The sequence below is a fragment of the Rhodnius prolixus genome, unplaced genomic scaffold (genome assembly GCF_049639745.1).
Source record: "Rhodnius prolixus isolate KJV_2025 unplaced genomic scaffold, Rpr scaffold_2, whole genome shotgun sequence".
NCBI lineage: Eukaryota > Metazoa > Arthropoda > Insecta > Hemiptera > Reduviidae > Rhodnius > Rhodnius prolixus.
The window spans coordinates 60,270,902-60,296,766 of record NW_027411592.1 but is presented as its reverse complement, the minus strand read 5'-3'; the positions used below and the strand labels follow the sequence as shown (position 1 = coordinate 60,296,766).

Genomic DNA, 25,865 nt, shown 5'->3' with positions numbered 1-25,865 from the left:
TCTGGTTGAAATTTTATTAATAAAGATAGAGGGGTTTATTTGTTGAAAATTTATTGAGGTTATTACCAATGATTGGAAAAAAAAACTGTGGTAGGATTAAATAAGTTAGATTCAAATTAATGGAAAAAAAATGTAAGTTGGTTAGTTAAAAAAACAACTGTGAATTCTTTAAAGTTGTAAAAAAATGTTTACACTGTAATTAAATTAAATAAATTGTTCAATTGTAATTGAAAATAAAGATTAAATTAAAGCTTTTTGTAAAGTTTACACTATTTGCTTCAATTTCCATTTTATATTTCTTTCTTAGCTTCATCCAGTATGTGACCTTTGCCCTTTTTCAGGGCCTGGATGACCTCGAGTCAGTGGAGTCAATTGGACTAATGAATTAAAATCATTCTTTGAGTTTCAAAAAATTAATATTTGCAGAGCCAAAATTTATATGAGGTAGGTATATTTATATAACTCAATTATAAGTTGGTCTTTTGATAGATAATATAGACTATAAGCCGTATTATAAATATGGTCTTTTTCATTCATGGTTATAAACATGAATGTTTTAAAGATTGGGACATAGTACAACTATAATCACATTCCAGTACATTTATATGGCTTCTTGCCTGAATGTGTTCTCATATGGTGTTTTAAAGATTGGGACATTGTACTACTATAATCACATTCAGTACATTTATATGGCTTCTCGCCTGTATGTGTTCTCATATGGTTTTTTAAATTACTTGACACGGTACTACTATAATCACATTCAGTACATTTATATGGCTTCTCGCCTGTATGCGTTCTCATATGTAGTTTTAAATGTATGTACTGTGCACTACTGTATTCGCATTCAACACATTTATATGGCTTCTCGCCTGTATGTGTTCTCATATGAAGTTTTAAAGAATCGAACCTAGAACTACTATAATCACATTCAGTACATTTATATGGCTTCTTGCCTGTATGTTTGCTCATATGGTGTTTTAAAGATTGGGACATTGTACAACTATAATCACATTCAGTACATTTATATGGCTTCTCGCCTGTATGTGTTCTCATATGAAGTTTTAAAGAATGGGACATTGTACAACTATAATCACATTCAGTACATTTATATGGCTTCTCGCCTGTATGTGTTCTCATATGTAGTTTTAAATGTATGTACTGTGCACTACTGTATTCGCATTCAACACATTTATATGGCTTCTCGCCTGTATGTGTTCTCATATGAAGTTTTAAAGAATCGAACCTAGAACTACTATAATCACATTCAGTACATTTATATGGCTTCTCGCCTGTATGTGTTCTCATATGTTGTTTTAAAGATTGGGACATTGTACAACTATAATCACATTCAGTACATTTATATGGCTTCTTGCCAGTATGTTTGCTCATATGGTGTTTTAAAGAATGGGACATTGTACAACTATAATCACATTCAGTACATTTATATGGCTTCTCGCCTGTATGTATTCTCATATGTTGTTTTAAAGATTGGGACATTGTACAACTATAATTACATTCAGTACATTTATATGGCTTCTCGCCTGTATGTGTTTTCATATGTTGTTTTAAATCACTAGATAAATTACTGCTATAATCACATTCAGTACATTTATATGGCTTCTCGCCTGAATGTGTTCTCATATGTCGTTTTAAAGATTGGGACATTGTACTACTATAATCACATTCAGTACATTTATATGGCTTCTTGCCAGTATGTTTGCTCATATGGTGTTTTAAATTACTTGACACGGTACCACTATAATCACATTCTGTACATTTATATGGCTTCTTGCCTGTATGTTTGCTCATATGGTGTTTTAAAGATTGGGACATTGTACAACTATAATCACATTCAGTACATTTATATGGCTTCTCGCCTGTATGTGTTCTCATATGAAGTTTTAAAGAATGGGACATTGTACAACTATAATCACATTCAGTACATTTATATGGCTTCTCGCCTGTATGTGTTCTCATATGAAGTTTTAAAGAATCGGACATTGTACAACTATAATCACATTCAGTACATTTATATGGCTTCTCGCCTGTATGTGTTTTCATATGTTGTTTTAAATCACTAGATAAATTACTGCTATAATCACATTCAGTACATTTACATGACTTTTGCATCTTGTTGTACAATTCTTCACAATTTTCATTGCCAATTGCCAGTTGGGAGGCTACCTTCTTAACATCATCATCAACTTCCGCAGGTGTGATCTCCTCTTCAGATATCTTTAACTTCTGGTTATTACTATCGCCAGTTCTACTTGAACTTACCACTTCGTCTACAGCTTTTTCCTTAACAGCACTAATCTCCCTATTATTCAACAATTGTCTACATTGCTTCCCTCGACAATGTTTTGTATGTTTCAGTAAGTATAGCGGACAGGAGAACGCAATTGTACAGGTGCGACAAGGGAAAGCTAAATCTGAAAATAACGATAAATATCATAGTAATCATAACAATCATAATAATAATTATTATTATATAGTTATCATTTTGCAAACGTTTACAAAAGTAACAAGGGCTAATATGGAAGAATACAGAAGGAGGAGACAAGAAGCCAGTTAAGTACTAGAAGGAAAAAGTGCAAATTCGAACAGAAAAAGTTGAAAAGGATAGAAGAAAATGGAAAATGCAATAGGATGAAAGTTTTATTGGGGCAGTAGTTAACATTTGTAGAGAGAAAAGAATGGCAAAATAATCGGGGGTGAAGAAGAATTAAGGAAAGAGGTTGGCCGAATACTTTTGAAGAAGAGTTTCTAAATTTGCGACGGGATGGTGTAAATATAGAAATAATTTTAACAGAAGATACTGAACTATTGAATGATGATTACGTTGAGTATTCTGAAAAAGAGGTAGCTTTCCTCATAACGAGAGAATGAATGAGTCAAATAAAGTAGTAAAAGGACCAACCTGTAGACTGAAAGTAGGAAGAAGTGAACTGAGGAAGTGAAGGAGGTCCTCCGAAAGCTGAGAATAACGCACAAAAAAAAAATTACCTTTAAATATCTTTATATCAGGATTATAAAATGTATCTCTGTTGATTCCTAATTTTTCTGCATAATCAAAACCATAAAAAACTAATAATTCTGAGTAAGGTGGTATATTTCTTATTGATTTGTAATAAATGTTTCCTTTATATTGAAATGCAGCTAAATTCTGTTCACTGGCGTATCTTGCACAATTGACATATCTCATCCAATTACTGTAAGCTCTATTTCTGCCGTCAATGCAGAAAGTTTCATCATCACTTTTTATCTAAAACAAAAAGAAAACACCAGAAAATCTGTTATGAAACACATGAATTCCCTTAATAGTCAGTCATCTTTACAAAATCTAAATTTATAATGTAAAAGCAATAGGGATTTCATTTAAAAATCAATAGCCAAGATATATATCTTTCGTTTTTTATGCATCGCAGCACGCATGTTTATATTCCTGATCAGTTTCGATCTATCTTTCATCCACCATCAGAGAAAAGTTTGGTGTAGAGATCTCGGGTATCACTTACGCGTATGTTTTGCACTATCCTTGCTGACTGAGTGATATGTACATAAACATCGTGTAAACACTGAGCCCTCCCACAATCATTCACAGCAAGTGTAGAAACATAAGTGAAGTCGGAAATCTCCACACTAAACTGATCAACCTCTAATGGTGGATGAAAGATCGAAATCGATCAAAGATGCATGCTACGACGGATAAAATCAAAGATATCTAGCGATGCGGAGCTAAGCATATTTTCAGTTATAGTACATGATTGGTTCCATATAGAAAGCAGCCAGCCTGCAGCATTCTTCCCTCTTTTTATCTTTAATGCAGAGTCAAGTCAAACACTCAGATTTCCCAGAACTGTCTTCAAAACAATTCTCCAAAAAGATGTATCAAATAAAAGGGCTATTTATTTCATTCCAAGTTTAGAATAAATCGTTGCAACTGTTCCCGCAGGAATTACAAGTTAAGAAAATTGAATAAACTAATTCACCCTTCCAGGAAACCGATTTTTCTCAAACTTGGGACTTTATTAAAGCCATCATTGTTTACATACAAAAAATAAATTAAACTTTAAGATAAATATGATCTATGGAAAATGATGCAAATATAAGTTACCATTATGCAGAATATTGTAACTGAACATAGGAAAACATTTATTTTTCACTTCAAAATAATGTTTTTAACTAAATACCTGCCAACAGTAGGTAGCATCTTTCATAGCAATCGCTTTTTTTCCAGCATAAGGTCCAAACATTACACCAGCTGGAAGAACTTCTTTTGTCCAGACTCCATGGCCTGAATTAGGAATCTTGGATAGGGTAACAGCTATATTTGTTGGAAGTGTATTGATGGAAAATGATTCATCACGCTTTTCAACCTACAGAAACATATATAGATAATATAATAGTCTAACCTGAAATCTTCTTTTCTTAAGAAATACTCTGTTTAAGTTTGGTAGGGGATGATTATGATCCACTTAAGATTAAAACTAGCGTTTACTTCGTTCTGTATAATATTAAAAAACTATTCTTTTCTTTTGTAACTTTAACCATTCCCTTATAGCCTGCACTATTCCGCTGACCTTCTCCGGGCTTGCATTGTGTAAAAATAATTATAAGATTAAGTATAATTAAATACCTGCGTATCTTTTACATGCGTCAAAGGATGTTCTGTACACAGACCGTACCATTCTCTTTCACAAAAATGACAATCTACAAATTATTATTTTAAATTTATATTTGATAATTCCTGAACTTATATATAATATTCCTGAAAATATATAATGAATCAAGGATAAAAGGTTCCTTTTAAAATACTTACAAATAAAGTCATCGAATTTTATATCATCTGGTTCTGTATAATTCACTAATGGTACATTCCTTCTTGGATAACGTCTCTGTTCCTTGCTTTTGGTATCTTCTACTTTCTCAGTTTCTTCAGTGATCTCTGTTATTATAACTTCTACAAATTAAAGAGTAACGTAATTTCAATTAGTAAAAAAATTGAATATTTTACTTTTAAAATATAATCATTTAATCTGGAGACAATTCTTGAAATGGGGAAGGTTTCGTTTTTTTTCCTAAAACCTTGTAATTTTTCATACATTTAAGAAAGGAACAAAAATTAATTGCAAAACTCATTGTAAGCCTCAGCTCACGATATTAGTTACTAGCGACGATAAAGGGCATTTAAATTATTTTTTAAATCTAAAGTGACATATCTATGTATCGTACATTTTTGCTTTATAAATTGTAATAATACGTGGCTACATTCAAAAATCAGTAGTGTCTTCATTCAAAATGACCGATGAAAATACACTTTCAGAGAAGTCGACATAAATGCATTACTTTTCCTTCCCAAAATACTTTTACCTTTTTAATATTTCATTCAAGAAAAATGTTTCCCGCATACCTTTTGCCCTTTTATCGATGTTCTCAATATCTTCCTTCTTGTTTGCAATGTAGTCCCTAATTCGCTTGTCCTCATGTTCGGAAAGAAACTCTATAAGGGTAGTGAATAATTCATTAAAGGCTGTATAACGTCGCACAGATCTGTAAATAATTCAAATTAATAAATTTGAAAAATGAATATATTACAGTAGTAAACTGTACTTCAAGACTTACTCTGCCCTTTCCTCGTCAGTAAATAAATCATTCCAAGCATCTGTAAAATTCTGTAAAAGTAAAATAGCAATGATTTAAATATTGTTTCGGTTTAAGTCGCTGCTCTCAATGACTCAGTTAGCGGTGTAAGTGTATGACAGAAACATAGTTAAAATCATACTTTCATCACCAAACTGATTTCATCTACTTCTGATTACGATACCGGTAAGAAAAAGAAACACCTTGCATGTTACGAAGAATAAAATCGCCAATTGTGGCTATATATACACTTGCTTCAAAAAATTCCTAGGTGCTAAGTGATTCTGGCTTATCACTGACGCATCTTTGTGAAAAGCTATTTACAAATAAATTTCCTGATTAAATTTTTAGGACATGGTGCATCATGTAAATTCGAACAGTTCATTATATATTTCAAAAACAATTTTTTGGTAAACCAAAAGACTAGAGAAAGATCATTTTCTATATAAATAAAGTAAACTAATGAAAAGCACGTTTTTTTTTTTATTTCCTGAGAAATCTTCAATTTATAAGTACGAGAAATCAAAAGTAAATGCACAGCAATAATAATAAAGATTACTAACAGTACAGGATTGTTCTTTTTGTTGTTTAGAATTTGATGTTGAAGGTATTTTATCATTTGGCTGTTTAAATATAAATTCATCAGCCACTGTAGATTTCATTTTTCTTTTCTTTATTTCTTCATCACGTACACGTTTCTTTCTAATAAATTCTGGTTCTTCAGGACTCAATCCTTTGGAAAAAAATTAATTGGTTTAGGATTCGTTTCTAGTTTTGAAAATATAGAATTAAATAACAAGGTATTTTTAGATTGGAAATAACTCTGCAATTTATAATTATAATTCAAATCCTGGAAAAGTTTGTTGTCGCATTGTGACGTTCATAGATGGCGTTAATGTAAGTATTAAATGTTAGCTTAAACTAAAAATCATTAAATCGACTTTAATAAAACTTAGCATTTTTCTTTAAATAATTGATTTAAATGAATAACTTTACATTAAATTCAAAAAATGAATTTATCAAGTATGGAGGTGAATTAAAAATATTGATATTGCAACTTACCGAAATCTACCAGGAATTTGTAATGATCCAGTATTTTTGCAGAACGCTTTTTATCGTAATCTGACATTTTATTCCACTCATTGTCAGTAAAATAACATCTGACATCCTCCAAAAGTTTGGCAGAATTGTCACTCATTATTAAAAGGAAAAACAGTAAAATTTGAATGCAATGAAACGACGAAAGCTTTGCTTAACACTGATAGCTCACTAAGATAACTTGCTCTGTGGAAGTTGTACAGGATACGGAGGAAGTACTGGAAAAGACAAATTAGGAACTATGTAAGTATGTCTATTTTGGAGTCTTTTAATTTATATTATTGCTTCTATAATTTATAAAACATTTTCAAATGAAGCAAATTTAAAATAATTTTAGTAAACATTATTTTTAAAAAAAAGTTTTAAAACCTAGAAGTAAAAAAATAATATTAATAAATTAAATTAATAATTTGTATTTATGAATATTATCTAAGAATGTTCATGGCATTTTGTAAACCAATAAATTAAAAATATTAAAAATCGTTATATTTTTTGAACTGTACCAGAAATCGATAGAAGGAACTATATTCTACTGTAATTAATTACAGTATAATTTGAATTAAATGAATCTGTACTCTCAAAAGCATTTGTTTTTTTTTTTTCAAGCACTGGAATGAAAATGTTATTTTTTAATAAATGTGTCAATTTAATATACTTGCACATATAACTTCTTTTTTTTAAAGTGGCGCCCACACTGGCAAAGTTATAGATAACAATAAAGAAGACTCCACTTTGAACGTTCTGGTGGTTGTACCTTGTGCTAGCTCGTCCGCGTAAACGAAATTTACTAACCATTTTAGCTGTTTATAGTTTATATTTTTGTTTTAGTTATTGTACGCTAAAACTTAACGATTTCGAAAATTATATTTATTATGAATTTGGGTGTTTGTATGTTATATACATATCTTTCCGCAATCCCCACACTCTTAGAAATTATAACGATTTAAAATTATCAATGTAATTTTTGCACAAAATTCATTTTGATGCTTATTTGAGATCCTGCCTTGTTTTATTATGGGGCAATTGAGTAATGTATAATGTTAACCATCTAAACTCGGAAAGTCAAGTTTTCGCTGATTAAAAATTATCTATGGACATTAGACGTTATTCATTCCATGGCTTTTACAACTGATTTTGCTTTTTAGAAGAAAGCTTTCTATCAAACCTCAATCTTTTTTATGTCTTTGAATACTTTTAAATCATTCTACTCTAGTTATCCATGCTACAAATGATATGAAGGAAAGTGCTGTTTTTACCGAAGTCAAATTTAAGATGATCCTTAGTACTTTACTTTTCCAAAACAAGGAAAATACGTTTTATGCAGGTATTAACATTTTTAGCTGAAGGTTAATTGAAGTCTGACTTTCATGCATACGTATAATTTTCTTTTGTCGAGAAAATTTGACACCAAAGTTTTCACAAATTTTATCTATATAAATGACTTAAGCCAAAACTTAACTGAAATAAAAAAAAACGAATTTTTGAGTACAAATGGATTAAGAACTACAGCATCCATCAGAAGTTATTTATGTAGTTTACGTTGTTGTATGGGTAGGCTTGGCCATAAAATAAAAAATAATATTAAAACATTAATAGTTCGATGTTTCCAGTATCTTTAGAATCCTTCAGGAACTGCAAAGATGATAAAAAATATAATCATGGCGTAATCTCAAATTTATATACTCTTTATTTGCATTTAAAATTAGCATTTGATTAAAAATTACATCCTTACATTTGTTTTTATTTAAAACGAACATATTCTGAATATACTGTACATTAATTGAGCCTAATCGAAATAATTTCATCAATGCTCACTCCTTTACATCTGCTATTAAAATGTGCATAATATATGTAAACATACAATCAATTATTAATTTGAACTTCAAAACAATCTAAGAAGAAAAGAATCGACAGAAAAAAAGAAATGGTCACATAAATTTAAAATTCTATGTACAATAAAATTAAAAAGAATGCAGAGGGCCTCCCCAGGTAAGCCTCTCCATATGATCTGTTTTCCTTTTTGACGATTTGATAAATCCTAAAAATTCTAATTCAGCTACAGCTTGCGTAAAACGAGCTCTAATAAATTATTAAGGAATTTATAATTTCATAAAACTAGTACAAAAACATCTATTTTCAATTATGCTATTTTAATAATAATTGCATTTCTTAACTCCTTGCTGACGATTTCATTCTAATTTATAGAATAATGGAAATCTCAGTAAGAGTTTCGCCAGATTTAAGGGGCGCCAGTAATTTCCCCTCTCAAAAAATGTCAAATAACTCATTCATTAAGGAAGGCCTATCCACGTCTAATTTTGATTTAAGTATTCGGAAAGTTAACAATAATTACACTTATTAATATGATACTCTGTGCGAAAGTCAATTTTATAATTCACCGAAATAACACTTCAAAGAAAAGTATTACGGAATTTCTCTCCCAAAAGCCCTCAAAATTATTCTGAAACTTTTTTAAAAAAGCTTTTGGGTCTAGAACGAATAGTGGTTATGGAGATTATCCGTTTTTGAAATTATACAACAAAGTGGCAATTCCAGTTAATCGATTTGGGCCAATTTAGTTGTTTCCAATCATTACACATAACCTATAATTATCAATCTCACTACAAGAAAAAGGATACTGTATTTTCTGATCAACTTCCACTCCTTGTGCTCCTTTGGGATTTACAATTAGATTGAAAGACTACAAAGAAAAAACAAATTAATGTGCTTACTATGGAAAAATATATATTAAAACTGTCCGGTAGGACAGTTGTATAAGGGTTGACCATCAAAAACTGCACGAAAAAGCGTAACGTTGAAAAACACCCAACTTTGACAATTTTTTTCTCTTTTTCTATAAAAGATAAAATTCCCAAATTTTCTTTAAATCTTACTCCAAACCCTCCTTCATAACTGTAATTTTTTTGCAACCACCCAGATCTAATAGGTTTCGAGAAAAAAGTTGCCGAAAATGAGCAAAAACCGCTTTTTCAAAAAATGTTCTTGTTCTTGTTCTTCTTCTTCTTGTTCTTGTTGTTGTTCTTGTTGTTACCTTTTTTGTAAACAACGTAGCGCCTAAACGCGTGAACCGATTTTCATGAATGAGGTGTCATTCGATTCAATATTTTATGTAGATGTGCCTTTTGTGGGTCCCGACGCTGTACATCGAATGGGAGAGGAGTTAGCCCCCTTTATGTAAGGCCCCCTCCAAAATTATTATTACTAATTACTCTGTAAATCTTGGCCCGATTTTGATAAAATTTGGTAGGATGATAGGGTTAGGGCTCCCCTACGTAACATTAAAGCGGCGATCAGCTCTTACACTTGTTAAGGGGAAGTATAGCAATCGTTTCAAATTATCGACACGTGAACCGATTTTTATGAATGAAGTGTCATTCGAATCGAAATTTTGTACAGATTTGTACTTTAAAAGTCTCGACGCTATGCCTCATAAGGAGGGGAGTTTGCCCCGCCCAAATAAGGCCCTTTCTAAAACTATTATTTTTTTTTTTTTTTTTTTTTATGATTTAAGGCGCGTCAACATCTAAGGTTATTGGCGCCCGGAGCTTTTTTCAGTGCACTGCCGGCCTCCGGACAGTGTTCTCTCGTTACAGACAACACTGTCCATCACCGGACAGTGAGCTGTAAGAAGCTCCTAGGAAGAGAAAATCTAAGGGTCAGCTGCTGGATTCGAACCCGGGACCTCCGCGTGGGAGTCCAGTATGCTAACCTCATAGCTAATCCCTTCCCTGTCTAAAACTATTATTACCAATATTTCTATAACGCTTAGTCCGATTTTGATAAAATTCAGCTCGAATAAGTGGTTAAAGCTCCTCTACGTGGCTGTGAAGTGCCATCATGCTCTTACACCTACTAAGAGGAAGTACTGCAATCGTTAAAATTATCAATGAGTGAACCGATTTACATCAATGAATTGTCGTTCGATTCAAAATCTTTGCCTTTTAGAGAGAAGTACTGTAATCGCAGTTTATTTTTCTTGCTCCTCTTAAAAGGAAGTACTGAAATCGCAGTTTAATTTTGCTATTTACCTACAAATACCTTCCTATTTTATTCAAAACGCTTTCTCAAAAAAAAAATGGTTATTGAGGATGGTTTGGGGACCGCAACTATAACCATTCTTTAAAAAGATCTCTCCAGTGATAGTTACGGTTCCGATTTAACACCTTATCAGGTTATAATGATAGAATAGCTTATTCCAAATTTTAAAAAAATCTGTAAAGCAGACGTAACTTTGCTAATAGACAAAAAGGAAAATCTATCCAAAAGGTACAAAAATCTCCTTAACAAAAACTTACAGTTTAAAAAGTTAAGTATAAGGGTTGATTAAACGCCAAAAGGTACACAAATCAGCAAGTACCCAACATTTCATTAATACTTCATTGATATTATTTAAGTAATTTTACCGCATTAATTTTCATTAATATTTTTTAAGAATTTATTAGATGTCACATACCCTTATGCTGGCCAGTTCATTCATAATAGTTATAATTGTGATAAAATGTATATTATATCTTCGTATAAATAGGTACTTTATTTTAACTCTATTCCAAATTATTCTTCTGATTTCTCTTTAATGTGCCCTTTATTCTGAAGTTGTCACATATACATGCATGTTAAATTAGAAAAAGACAAATTTAGAGTCGGCTACTGTTTAAATTTGAATCACGGAGGATTTAAAACAATATTTCAGTCTTGAATTCGTCTTACCGAAATATTCGTGAGGACAAATAACACACAGTTAATAACAAGTAGATTATTCAACATTATTTATTCATTTCTCAATTGTAATTTAATTTAGTTCCCCTAATTTTACTTATAGTAAAATACTGGAATAATTAGCTGTCCTAAAAATATGCATATCTTATTTATTTTATATTACATATACACAACATTGTGGGATGAATACCTAGATTGAGAATGTAATTGAAGAAAACTATATTATTTGCGATAAAGTCAGATAATTATTATCTATTATTATAAACGTTTGACTACTACATGTAATAACAATTACTTTAATCGAAGAATGAACTTAAACCGACGATTTTTATTTAAAAATAAAAATAAATAAATAAAATCATTGATGTATGTTGGTGTAAGCAATTTTTAAAAAACGTTTATGAATTTTTTAGCCTCATATTTTTTTATTTTTTATAACGTTTTTTTTTCACCTGTAATCAATAGTTTGATTATTATAGATAAATAGATATTACAGTCAATCTAAGTTAAATGGTGTGCTACTTGAACAAATATTTTGTAGATGAAAATGGCCAGCATAAGGGTATGTGACATCTAATAAATTCTTAAAAAATATTAATGAAAATTAATGCGGTAAAATTACTTAAATAATATCAATGAAGTATTAATGAAATGTTGGGTACTTGCTGATTTGTGTACCTTTTGGCGTTTAATCAACCCTTATACTTAACTTTTTAAACTGTAAGTTTTTGTTAAGGAGTTTTTTTTCAATAAGTACGTTTTTAAAGCAGATACTATACCTGAAGCCAATCATACATATTTATAAGGCAACCACTTTCAAGGTGTAGTTTATAAGCAATACAAATGTCAGGCATCGTAGGTAAAATTTGATCCTCGCTGTTCATTTTGCAACAAACACACTGTAAATGAAAAAAAACCTGGAATAAGATGTATAACCGCACAAACTACGCTTCCAGCAATTAAGAAGTTTCCGTCACGTTCAAAGGATCTTAAAATGTAGTAATAACTACCATAAAATTGTCGTCTGACGGAAAAATTAGCTTAACCACTTGTTAAAAAAAAATAAAACCACTTGTTTTTTCATATTCAAAGATTAGCCTGAAAAAGCCAATATTGGAAACATTGGTCCAGTCGCCAAAAGGTAAAGGTAAAGTGATTTCTTCCCTAAAAAAAGGCAAAATTTTTGTATCACCATACAAATTTAGCAGAAGGCTGCTTTTCAATTGGCATTAAGTTTAGTTTTTTGAAAAGCAGGGTGGAAATAGCACGACTAAGTATCGAATATTGTGCATAAGTTCATCCGTGAACTTACGGCTGGAAGAAAATGACAAAATTCGATACCTTTGACCTTCGGAAATCCATTCAGCTTTCACTTCTGTAGATAAAAAGGAGATATCAGGTATTATTTTCATGTTTGAGGTATTAGGCTACCGATTATGTTAGGAAAAACAACATTACATTAATTAATTTCTACAGATTAGGCAAGAAAATTACCAATAAATTTATATTCTAATATTGTGAATGCTACGTCCGTTATACAGGCTAAAAGTCGTCTGTATGAAGGATTCCTAAAATGAAATAACTAACTTTTCCAGATTGTCCAACTAACAAATTGGGTGTCAAGAACAAGGTAGAAAGCTCCTAAGTAACAATTAACAACTAATAAAAACTTACGTTACACGGGAGGCCAGATCTAGGAGCTGTTACTTATTTTAGCTTTTACCTCTACACAAAACCCATCCCGTTTTCTTAAGCATAAACTCTAGACTGCTAATGACATCATCAGTTGGTTTTATTTTTTAAGGTATAAGAAATAATGGTTATAATATCCAACAAATGCCTTTACTTACTTGCAAATAATGATGTGGATTATTAAGTGCAACATGGATTGGCGCGCGAATCCTAGGCACAACTCTATGCCTGGCTTCAGTTTCTGTGAGTATTATTATCTCCCAAAAACACCATTTAGAATCGTTATTACTGGGAGGTTGTAATCCTTTACTCAAAACCTCATACATCAAATAGTTTAATAAAGATATTCTCATCTGTTCAAATTCTGATTGGCCTATGGTTCCCATTTCCATAACTTTCTGCAGGGAATAAAAAGAAAAACATTCACATTAAACATTCAAGAAAATTGCGAAAAACTGAAAAGTCGCCTCTCCAGTCATTTGGTCAAGAACTTAGTATCTGAAGGAATTATCGCAGGAAAATGGAAAGTTCGAGTTTTATTTTTAAAATAAAATCTGCAATTTTTTGTTGTAGAGGATGTACTGCTTTTCTTTCTTTCTTTCTTTTATTTATCACAGTTTCACTCCAGCGATCGTGCACTAATAGCGTTTTTCCTTAATTACTGAAACTCAAAGAATAAATTTATTTAACAAGTAAGAAAATTGGCAATTCCATTCGTAGAAATTTCCTTCCCTAGGAGTAACAGAATGATCATTTAAAAAATAGGTTAAAACTATACTCAGATCTAAAAACAGAAAGACAGGATCTACATCTTGAGAAAGCACCTTAATGATTTCTAGCTTGGGACAAAAGTAACGTTTACACCAGTAGAATTGTATGACCTCTTGCATCAAAATTTGAGAAGCAGATCGTAGCTTAAGTCTTGGGCTAAACAACGACTTACCCTTTAACAGTGCACTTGGCGATTTATTTCATAAAATTAATATCACGGAAAAACGTGATTCACTTACCTGTTTAAGCTGAGATCTTTTTCTAATTTCGATTTTCACAGGCGTTTTCTTTATTTGATCAAGTCCTGCATTTTCTAATTTTATTTTAAAGTCTTTTAAATTTCTTTGCACATTTCCCAGAAGAGTGTTATCTTCGTTTAATAATGCAATAACCTATTTTATGAAAAAAACGCAAGTTAATAACAGGTTTTTGATTAGATTTAGTTAATTATTTTTATTTAAGGCGCATCCAAGGTAACTTGAGCCCGGAGATTTATCCTGCAAACGATAGGATGTCTATCTTCCAGACTACACTGTTCACTGGATGTTGCCTTCTAGGAAGAGAAAACTACGGGTAGCAGCTCGGATTTGAAACCATCAGCTAACAAATCCACGTTACCAACTAAGCGGTTTGCTTCCTTTGGATATTATAATAAAATGAAAATAATGACTATATTTTCAATTATTTATTAAATATTACACTTATTTTCTATTACCTTTTCGATTTTCATTATTAATTGATCTTTTGCTTGAAATTCCAACAACTGACGACATTCCTTGAAATCTTCTGTTTTGGATATATCTTTCGTCATTGCATCAGCGTATAATTCTCTCATCTAAAGCAGTTATAATTGAAGTAAAATTCATTTCTTTGTCAGTGTTTTATTATAACATCTATTCATATTAAAACTTAAAAATACCTGTGCACCTAAGGGAGTATTTGGCAATTGAGACACCAATAAATGTAAAATATGCAAACATAAATAAAATTCTTTTATTGTTTTTCTTAATTGTAACATAAGCTTTAAAATTTCTTCCTGTAATAAGAAATAATTTCAACAGTTTAATAGTACAAAAAAAAAAGAAAGAATATTGATACCTATACAATTCCAAGATTTAGATGTTTTCTAGGAGAATAATAAGTGGTTTGTTATTAAATATTTGCTAAGATGTAGAGTTAACCTGATTTTATTGAGGATGTCACCCCACAGAATCACTCCCAGTATGAAATCATACTTTTAGACATGAGAAGGAGACTTGTCTGGATTGTAGTAAAGTTTTAAAATACAATTTTGCCATTTCTGTTGCGCATGGCAACTTTGTAAAGTACAAAGCTTTCACAGTTTATTACACTGACCTAAGTAATCAATTATTTCAAAGGGGAAGGAGGAGAAAAAAGGTCAACAATTGAAGCTTAAGTACAAAAATCTTATTGGTAACCAAAATAATATGTATTTTTATTCAATATAATAAAAAGAGCATTGAATTTCGGTAGAGAATTGCCTGTGTTATCCGCAGTTAAATGGCTTTGAAAGAGAAAGGATTGTCATTACTCAAGACAAAGTTATCTGTTTCCTAAAAAATCTCGTACTGTTTGGCCAGAAATCAATCTTGTGGACTTCGAGTGTTGAAATCATGATTTTTATATAAAGTAAAAAGGTTTGGCATTTCCAAAATGACGAGCTAAAGTATGAATGAAATTGTGAATACTAGCTGATTTGTGCAACTTTCGTCGTTGATTCAACCCTTATCCTTAACTCTTAAACTGCAGTTTTTGTTAAGGAAACACATAAAACAATTGAGATGAAATATCAGTAGTAATTATAGTAATAATTTTTAATTACATAAAGCATTTACATACTTTAGCGATAATATCATCGTTTAATAAAGCATTTGCTAACTGCTCATCTTCTAATCTTTCGACATATTTTTTGTAAGAATCAATCCTTCTCAGATCTTCTAAGTGATTATGACTCATTCTTGCAATATTACGTTTAATATCTTTTTCTGAACAACACAGTAATCCCACTACAGTACCTCCTTCGCGAAAGTGTTCTATCACACAGTACTTAATAAAGAAAAAAAACAAGAAAACAAATTAATAATTCAATATAAATAACAATTTATTTTAAAAAAGCATTTTTACTTCAATGTCATGAATACTCACTTTAATTCCTTGGGTGAAACGATTGACAGAAAAATCATAAAATAAAAACACATTTGTGAAAAATTTAAATAGTTTGCCACTTAATTGAAATGGGCATTCTGGTGAAAGAAAAACCTATAAAATTAACAAAAACAAAAGACAATATTCTAAAAAAGTATTGTTTAACAAAAAATTAACATGATAACAAAGTTTAACTGGGCAACAAACCCAGATAAACACATCTATTTTTTAAAGAAATAATTTATAGCATAAAAAAAAAAAAAATCTACCTCATTAAGAGTATTATTAAGAAAATATACAGAAGGTTGCGACTGAAATGACTTCAAAGAAAGTCTAGACGTCGTACTGTGACTCAGATTGTCTGATATTGATGAAAGTGTTGTAGCAACTCCAAGCACCAATACAAAAGGCAGCATATTTATATATCCACTAAAATAAAAATTGTTATACTAATTATTTAGAATACTAATAAAACTATGATAACAGATATAGTTGGTCGAAGAATTCATATTTTCTTACAAAATTGGTAGGCTCCCGGTCATCTTTAGAGGAAAAAACCTAAATAAAACAAACACTAATGTCTTTTCATTTTCCCCGTTTCAACAAGCTTTGTCTGTTAAGTTTTAAAAATTGGTGTTTCTCATTCTTTGAAAACATGTAAACATTTTTTTCCCCACGGAGTATCAACCCACTGCGACCTTTAAGATCTATTGCGTTCCCTTTGCCAGTGCTAGGCGAGTCTGTACAGCATCCTCTACAGTCCCCAATGCCAGGAAAATCCCAGGAACTAAGAGGGTTGTAGGGAATGTGTTCTCTTCCAGCACCTGGTAGTGTTCCAGATGTCTGAATCTGCCTTGAATTATAGTAAATACTTGAACTATGAATTCAGTTAGATTTATTGGAATTTATGGGCGCCTTTCCTCGCCAGGGCATTGGTCATCTCATTCCCCTCACCAACGATATGTCCTGGAACGCCAATAGAGTGAATCTACTTATCTTCGCTCAGTACAGTGAGTAGTTTGGTGAGGTATTCACCAAAATGACACCAATGACAAGTGAGGTACCTTAAATGACTATCTTCTGATTCCAATAAATATAAACATTTTTGTTGTATAGTTTTTTTAACTTAAGTATTTACATCCTATAAAACAGGTATAGCTTGTCTAATCGTCGGGAAACATCAAAAAACTTGGGTTCCACTTTAAAAAACGTCTATCATTATTTAATTTGTAATAAAAGTAATTTAGAGGAATTGCCCAACTTTTACCTACCTAAGTATTTGTATAAAATCTTGCAATACTTTAGAAGAAATTGCTTCAAAATCTTTCAATATTATTACTAGTTTGCCTTTATCTTCTCTGTTCAATTTCACTTTCTTTCTAGGACTTGTTTCATTTACATTCTGATACCATTCTAATAAAGCACGCATTGTACAAGTTGATCTTTTTACAAATTTTTCCTTTCTATTCTTCTCATCATCTTCACTATCTAAGTCATCTTCATCACTCGTTAGAGATTCTAAAAGCTAGCAAAGGCATTTGTTAGTTGAATTAAGTTTTAATAAATATTGTGTAAGATTAGATATTGCACCGGTATGACATTTTGGTTAGAAATTTAAGAGAGTTAAAATTTCAAGTGCATTCATTTCTACGACAAAACAATCTACATAACTCCTTACAAATTTTTTAGTAATCGATATCACCTATGTATTTTCAAAATAATAACAAAACAGTACTAAAAATAATGTACATTAAACGCCGTTATAAAAATTTCAAGTTGTGAATATGGCGAGAAATATTCACTCAATGTACGTAATTGTGACAATTATTTTTTTTCGTTTTTTCTATCCGCAATTTTTACATTAACTCAAATTTACGAATTTTCATAAAACTAAAAGGGTTCCGTCATTTAAATGAGATTTTGCACTCTTAATTGAATATGATTTATGTTTGATAATAACGGTCCGAGGAAATGTAACAGCGAATCGCAAGGTTGTGAGCAGAAGAGTTATAGAGTAAGGACAGTAAATCTTTTATGCTTCTATTAAGGCAAACACTTAGAATTACACTTCTAAGTCCATCCTCCTTAAAACAGAATTTAAGACAGAAGCATATCATAAAGACAACAGGCAGCCAGTCACTCTACCTTTGTACAGAAGAATTGCAACAGAATAGTAATTCCCTCAAATCTTGTCTCTCAAAAGTCTATCATTTAGAAAAATGTTGGAATTGAAGGAAAATACGACTTATTTCGAATAAGACTCTAAAATAGACTTCATTCCACTATTTTGAACCTTAGAAATTAGAGAATAAAACTGTCTTTCGCCAAATCTGAGAGTTTTGGGCAACTATTGAAAAAAAATGGAAGATTTACTCAGTTGATTAAAACTTAATAATTAGGAAACATAGATGAATGATAATCATATTCGCTTGCTTACCTTAATTTGACCAGAAATTAAATGTGAAACTGTTCTTTCAATGGCATGCTTTATTGAAAAACAATCCGATGAGCCAATTAGAGCCACCCTATGGGATACTTTTTTTTCACTTCTTATTTTCTTAATAAGTTGCCCGAAGAGAACGTCATGATCAGGTAGATTTATCCCTGTCAGAAGTGCAGCAGTGGGAATCTGATAAGTTGCTTCAGAAGATGTTATAAACGTTAATAAATCACTTAGTAGTTTTCCTGTCACATCGTCTTCAACAGTCTAAAATTTGAGAAACTGAAGTTTAAAGAAAAAATAAAAAATATTAAGAAGAAACCTCTTCGAAAAGTTCTTAGAATAAAAGCATTGTTTTGAAGATGTAATCAAAATTGGGAAAAGTTATAACTCACCTCCAACTTAGTTTCAATCTCATTCCAAACTTTAGAATATCCTTGGTACCAAATTTCATTTGAGAAAAATTTCAACGGATTAGACGCTGTTGTTTTGCCTCTTTTTTTCCCCGTTGGTGATTTTGGACCAAAACCAAAACAACCCTGACAAAAATTAGTCAAAACAAAACTGAGTATCATATAAGTTAATAATTTACCACTTTTTTTGGTATTTCACAGTACTTACTTTAGACACAGATTCCGGGCCTATCATCTTAATAAAATCGTTATTTTAAAATTACAGTCCCAAAAAACATTGTCAACGAATATAGATATTTAAGACTTTCCTCTCGCCATTTCACAAGTAACCATAGTAAATTAAGTCGGCCTGAATTACAAGTTTTATCTTCCAGTCAGCGTTTCCCATACGCAAAACTGATATGGAAATGGCGGGAAAGATTTGTTGATGGCCAAATAGCGATGGTGGGAACTTGGATATTCAGGTTATGTTTTGGATTGTTTATATAAAGAGAAGGTAACGCGTTGTTAACAATTTGTTGTGAAAACGAAGTGCTTAGAAAGACATTAAGTTGTGTTACGCTATAATTTTATCCATTATTGCTGTGGCAGTAAATTTTAAAATTCAAAATCACGTTTTATGTTCGGTTTATTTTTTTTTATATGGAAACAGATCAATGACATTGTTACATCTCACGAAAATTAAACAATACGTTTAACAAATTTTTGCTTCTGTAGAGTTGAAATGAACAGAAATGTGTAAAATTGATTTTTCTTTTAGTCTGCTTATGAATAGTGCTAGCTATCTTGTGATTTCCCAGAATTGCTTTATGAAAATATAAAATTCAGAAGGTATGTTTCATATAAATTAACAATGCAAGGCACTGGTTTAGAAGAAATTGGTGTGCCTGGACAGAATGCTCTTCGAGAAGCACTTACAAGTTGTACAGATCCTTTAAAGGCTATTGAAGAATTTCAGGTGATTATTTTAAATAATTAACTAGATTTAAATAGATAAACCCTCGTGAAGAGTTACCTTCCTATTTGCGTACAACATTATCTGTGCACCTTTATGATTTTGCTGAATTTTAAACATTCAGTAAGCCCGTTAGCGTAAAAAAGAATCCTAATTCTGTTTATATTATACTTTACTTTGCCCTCGTCTTTTGGGTTATTTAACAAATCTTATTAAAAAGTTGTTCTTTACAGTTAGATAATGGAATTCTTCTGCCATCATTGCGTCAAATGCTTCCCCTTTTGGATTTGCATGGATTGCGAAGGTTAGATTTTCATACATCAGTTTTAGAGGTAATGTACCCTGAAAAGTCATTATTTGTTGTATTTTATTTTTATATTTAACAATATCATGGAGAATTTGTTGAAGGAATTACGAGATAGACTTGTAGCGCATATAAATGATATAGGTCAAAAAGAAGGCCGAGAAAGGGATAAAATTTTGAAGGAACTCCTTTCTAAAAGTTTTCCACTGGTAAGGTTGAAAGCATTGAGACCTATTGTAATGTGTATTTTGAGAAACATACCACAAATTGAGGATAAATATCTGAGAGTGTTGGTGAGTTTATTAATTTTAACATTGATTATTAATATTTTAAACATTTATTGACAAAATTGCGTAAAATGTAAATTGCATTCGTGTTTACAGGTAAAAGATCGTGAACTGTATAATGATACGGATACAGAAGTAAAACGACAGATATGGAAAGACAATCAATCTTTATTTGGCGACGAAGTATCACCATTGCTTACCCAGTATTGTAAAGAAAAGGAAAATATTTTGTTTGATCATCAGAATCTTACAAATTTATTTTTCTCACCATCGCCCAAGGTTACTTCTTGTTTAGTTTTTTTTTTTGGATTTAATACAAATCCATTATTTATTTAATTTTTAAATGACTACTAGGTGAGAAGGCAGGGAGAAGTAGTGCAAAAATTGGCCCATATGATTGGTTCGAGTGTTAAACTGTACGATATGGTTTTACAATTTTTACGTACACTCTTCATTAGAACAAGGAATGTACATTATTGCACTTTAAGAGCAGAATTACTAATGGCGTTACACGATTTAGAAGTACAAGTAAGTAATGTATTTATTTTTACCTTTTTCTCACTCCTTGTATTAAGAAAATTTTGTAATCTGCAGATTTTAAGTTTTGCACTTTCATCGGAAATATTTCCTGAGTACCGAAGTTCAAAGTGTTTTTATTTATTTTTTCCAAATTGGTCTTGTGCATTTGTAACTATGCAGTCATCGTAACATTCTAGTTTTTGAAAGTATCTCGTAATAAGTCTAATGAGCGATATTTACTTATACTTCATTCAAAAAAAATAACTGTAGAGATAGTTTATACGCGCAACTAATCTTTAGGCTTATCTCTACGCTAATTTATCGCCAATTTTAGGTTAGTTTTGCCGGGCTACATGTTTCGGTACACTCAGTATTCACCACTGCTGGAATGGAAGTTGCAAGAGATAAATTCTCTGATATAAAAGTTTGTTTTTTCATTTTCTCTTTATTTGTATTTTTACAGGATATTATTTCAGTTGATCCCTGTCATAAATTTACATGGTGTTTAGATGCATGTATTAGAGAAAAAAATGTAGACATTAAACGATCCAGAGAATTACAGGTACCAACAACCATTCATATTTTATCTAGTCAACCATAATTTAATTTCTAATATTGTTTTTTCTTATAGTTTTAATGACAATTTTTTTTTAATTATTCTTTAACAGGGTTTTCTAGACGGTATAAAACGTGGACAAGAAACCGTTCTTGGTGATTTATCAATGACTTTGTGCGATCCTTATGCGATTAATTTTTTGGCTACTTCAGCGATGAAAATTTTACAACATCTTATTAACAATGAAAGTTTACCTAGGGTAAGAGATTTGTTAATTTAAAGTGAATTGGTAAAAAATATTTTAATTAAATCGTTTTGTTTTCTCTCTCTCTCTCTCTCTCTTAAAAAGATCTTTAATTAAAAAGATGTGGCTTTTGAAGCATAGAAGCACTATTATGTCAACTTTTTCAAAATCAAATTTCCAAAATGTCTTCCTCCCATTGCTCATATTTTTCTTTTTGAGAGTAATGCCCAAAAAAGACGTGAATCACAATTTTTTCTTCGGACATTTAAGTTCCAATTTATGTTGAAGATTATAGTAGCAAATGAGAGGTGTAGACGTTTGAAGACATACTAGCGTGTAGTCAAAGAAAACATAGATATGGATTAAAGGAAGAAAAATCGAATTAGAAGATGTTTGGCAATGGTCAGAGGAGGTCTTTTTTCAAAAACCTTCGTTTGGTACCTGCATTTCGGACACCATTGAGCTCTTCAACAGTAGCTCTAGTTTTGTTCCAATAACATAAACAGATTTTTAACTCTCAAGGCGTTCTTTGGGCATTGCTGAAACATCCTTTTTTTAAATTTAAAACCTGATGAATTGTGGACCAAAATTCACAATTCAAAGGGTAAAAAAGGGTTATGTTATTTCTCTTTAAAGATGCAAATTGTTTTCACGCACAAAACCAAAAAGTTGTTTACAAAATTTCTTCTTAAATGTTTTGAATTTTGTTCTTCTTCAATGTTTTGATTTATTTTGTAACCCATTTGCAGGATAATACTGTTCTTATTTTGTTATTAAGAATGCTTTCGCTTGGATTGAGTGCTTGGATTATGATTAATTCTCAGGTGAATAATGGCTAAAATTTTTTCCCCCATTAATTCAGTTTTTGTTTAAGCGTAACTGTAATTTTTATTATTTCCATAGGAATTCAGAGAACCAAAACTTGATGCTCAGGTTGTTAGTAAATTTCTTCCAGCACTCATGTCTTTGATGGTGGACGACCAAGTGAGAGCTTTAAACACCAAATTGCCACCTGATGAAAGAGAAAGTGCTATAACTATAATTGAACATTCAGGTTTATTTCTATTTTGAGTATAACATAGTACAAGTCTTGCAGGACATAGAGAAGATTTCTATGTTTAAAAAAACTATTATCCATCTGTCCAGGTCCAGCACCAGAAGCATGTCTTACATTTGTACAAGACTCTTCAGTGGCAGCAATCATTGCAATGTATTATACCCTGCATTCGGCCAAACAAAGGGATAGAGTCGGTCTAATGAGAGTGCTCGGCATTCTCGCCAATTGTGATCGAGCTTTTGATGATCCATTCTTACACTTTCTGGTTAGTTTTCATTTATTAGATTATAACATTACTTACATTTTTACAGTACTAGAAAACCTGTCTTTTAATACACTTAATTGGAGTTGCCAAGATGCTTTAGCTACAGATTCATGTTGTCGTTAGTCATTCTATCATTTAATTTCGTTTCACCTTAATTTTTACTTATAATTAGTCCTTAAACCACTAATTTTTTTGGTAGTTCTTTGCCTTTTGTAACTTCGAATAGTTCTTTTAAAGGTAAGAGACTTTTGACTTTACTTTTCTTTATTCAGAAGAGACATAAGTTCTCTGCGACCTTCGCAAATCTATTGCAGACTCTTCGAGTGCCGGCAAGATTGACTTAAAAATATTTGTTGTACCTAATATTATAATGAAAGAATTTTTTGTTTAATAAAAAACGGATTGAATTAACTTCGTCAAGCGAATCTTTTTTATAGAAATACCATGACGAGATGCGCTAACCTCGTACTGAGCCAAACCATTATCTTTGATAAAGTTTAATAGGCACTTCATAATCATTTGAAATATCATTCATTTCCTTGTACCATACTCTGCGTACAATAAAAGCTGATTGTTAAAATAAGATCTATCTAATCTGAAACCTATACAACCTGATTGACTACATTTTAGATAAAAGTAACTTTGAACAAAATAATTTACCAAATAATAGTACATCTCTCGCATACTGTTAGGACAATATTAATTTGGCTCATATCTCTTTGGTGGTTTTATTGATTTTTTTTTACTCATTTAAGTTACAAATTCGCTGACTTTCTCAAACTGCTGTAGAAGTGAGAAAAGTAGACGCATAAGACTGAAAATATTTAGCTGGTTTGTACTTCACACAGACAAACATGAAAAAAAATGGCTTGTTCACGAAAACCCAGAAAGAAGAATTGGCCAACACATACTTAGTATCAAATTTACAAACTCTTGAGTGTATTGTCAAAGATGCGAGAAAGCTCTAAGAAGATAACTTTGAAAGGTTCCCAGATTTAGGATTGTTTTATAGGATTTAGGAAAGTCCAATTATTAGCTGTAAGAGGATTCAGTCTTGGAAGACATAAGTTACAGATTCTATCTGAAAATGCATTTCTAACGTCAAGATGTATAATGTTTTTTAAAAAAAGGGTAAATTATGTAGAATTACTATTGTTAGGTATCTCTGCTGATTCATATGGGTGATGAATTCGCTGCTGAAGACTTTTGTACAGTGATATTTGATGAATTCTTCTACGCTGGCATTACGAAAGAGAATGTAACCAGGCATATATTGAAACTTTTATGGTATATCTATCCAAAATTACCTCAAGCCAGATTGTATACGCTTATGAAGAGTCTTACTCCTACGTCTCAGGTAATTATCATTATTGATTTTGAATTTATTGTACATCTGTAAACATTCATGTACAGACAGAATGTGGATTAAAGCAAGAAAAGACACAAAATCAAAACTTAAAAAAAAGATAGACTGAATTGAAGAAGACTGTCTTTTTTTCCCCCCACATTTATTGACATTTCTTTGGTATGTGATACATTATCTCATTATCTTAGCCATATGTGGAGCATTTTATAACGTTGCATTATAAAATACAAATCAATTTCAGAGAAAGTAATGAAGGAAAATAAATTCGGGGAATGCGTGAGCTTTCCGATAAACAGCTGTTAATAAAAACCCCTAACTTTGAAAACCATGGGTTGATGAAAGTAATTAGATCATGGGATTACACCCACTTAAGGTGGGAGTTGCACCCACTTTAGCTGGGAGAATACTCTTTTCTGTTGCTATTAGTTTAGTATAGATTATAATTAATTATTTCTAGCGCGGATATTAAGAATTTTCTTATGTATGTATTTATTGAGGAACCCATTATAATGAGTGATAGAGAAAACTGGAAATAATGACCTTGCTTTTCCCCTTTGGGTAACCTTTGCTTAACAACACTCGCTAGAAAAGAAAATCAAAACTTATTCTAATTATTACCCATGGTTAATATTAATCAATTTTCCCAAAGAAAAGATCAACTTTGATAATCCTGTGTTGTTTACTTTACAATATTTACCATTGCAAACTACCAAGACAGCTTCCATATCTAAAACTCATGCTTTTTGTTTGTTGCTCACAGCATAACGATGCAGTACATCATTTATATGATGCCCTACAAGAGAAAATTGGCAGCCAACAAGAACCACCTTCGATTCCGCCAAACTTGGATTATCTGGAATCGCCATTGATGAGTGTACCAACTCCAGCACCATTACATTAATTTTAACCAAACTTACCAGTTCTATCTTCAGTTTTTTTTTGTTTTCCATGAAAAATTGTAAAATTCATCATTGATACATTTTTTTTTTATTTATTGTAATTAGAAAAAAAAAGAAGTCAAATGTAACTGTAATTATCAAAATTCTGGGCATAGTTGAAATTTTAAAAAGTTAATAATTTTTAAATTTTACTCATATTTTTACTTTCAATGGTTATTAGATTAAGGATTTAGAAGTTATCATATTGCCAACTATTTTTGAACTTTTTATCGTCCATCAAACTAACATGATAAAAAGCTATTGTTTTATGACGACTAATTCTGCTACTCCATCATTTTTTTTTAAAGAATGTTTAAGAATTGATTAATTAAATCTTTCTGTCTACATTAACACACAAAAAAATGTACTATGTACAAAATAATCTGTCTCAAGGAAGCGAAATTAAAAGAAAAA

The 25,865-nt window shown here is 31.1% G+C and overlaps 3 protein-coding genes across 3 annotated transcripts; 1 reads left to right on the top strand and 2 right to left on the bottom strand.

Moving 5' to 3' along the window:
- Positions 1-436: 436 nt before the first annotated feature.
- Positions 437-6,922, bottom strand: LOC141450081 (uncharacterized). Its single transcript, XM_074120121.1, has 9 exons — positions 6,706-6,922; positions 6,207-6,376; positions 5,626-5,675; positions 5,414-5,553; positions 4,823-4,963; positions 4,640-4,713; positions 4,194-4,379; positions 3,007-3,265; positions 437-2,432 (listed from the first exon to the last, which is right to left on the bottom strand). The coding sequence occupies exons 1-9, from the start codon at positions 6,839-6,841 to the stop codon at positions 586-588; spliced, it is 3,003 nt and encodes a 1,000-aa protein (XP_073976222.1). The 5' UTR covers positions 6,842-6,922; the 3' UTR covers positions 437-585.
- A 1,634-nt stretch (positions 6,923-8,556) lies between these two features.
- Orc3 (origin recognition complex subunit 3) lies at positions 8,557-19,342 on the bottom strand. Its single transcript, XM_074120130.1, has 14 exons — positions 19,169-19,342; positions 18,943-19,086; positions 18,545-18,814; positions 17,379-17,632; positions 16,377-16,536; positions 16,108-16,221; positions 15,802-16,008; positions 14,861-14,977; positions 14,657-14,776; positions 14,181-14,333; positions 13,329-13,568; positions 12,258-12,377; positions 9,381-9,442; positions 8,557-8,820 (listed from the first exon to the last, which is right to left on the bottom strand). The coding sequence occupies exons 1-14, from the start codon at positions 19,193-19,195 to the stop codon at positions 8,703-8,705; spliced, it is 2,106 nt and encodes a 701-aa protein (XP_073976231.1). The 5' UTR covers positions 19,196-19,342; the 3' UTR covers positions 8,557-8,702.
- Positions 19,343-19,457: 115 nt separating this feature from the next.
- Positions 19,458-25,865, top strand: NELF-B (negative elongation factor B). Its single transcript, XM_074120131.1, has 12 exons — positions 19,458-19,918; positions 20,149-20,247; positions 20,324-20,512; positions 20,603-20,785; positions 20,861-21,034; positions 21,489-21,587; positions 21,694-21,840; positions 22,575-22,649; positions 22,729-22,879; positions 22,972-23,147; positions 24,307-24,504; positions 25,274-25,865. The coding sequence occupies exons 1-12, from the start codon at positions 19,814-19,816 to the stop codon at positions 25,412-25,414; spliced, it is 1,737 nt and encodes a 578-aa protein (XP_073976232.1). The 5' UTR covers positions 19,458-19,813; the 3' UTR covers positions 25,415-25,865.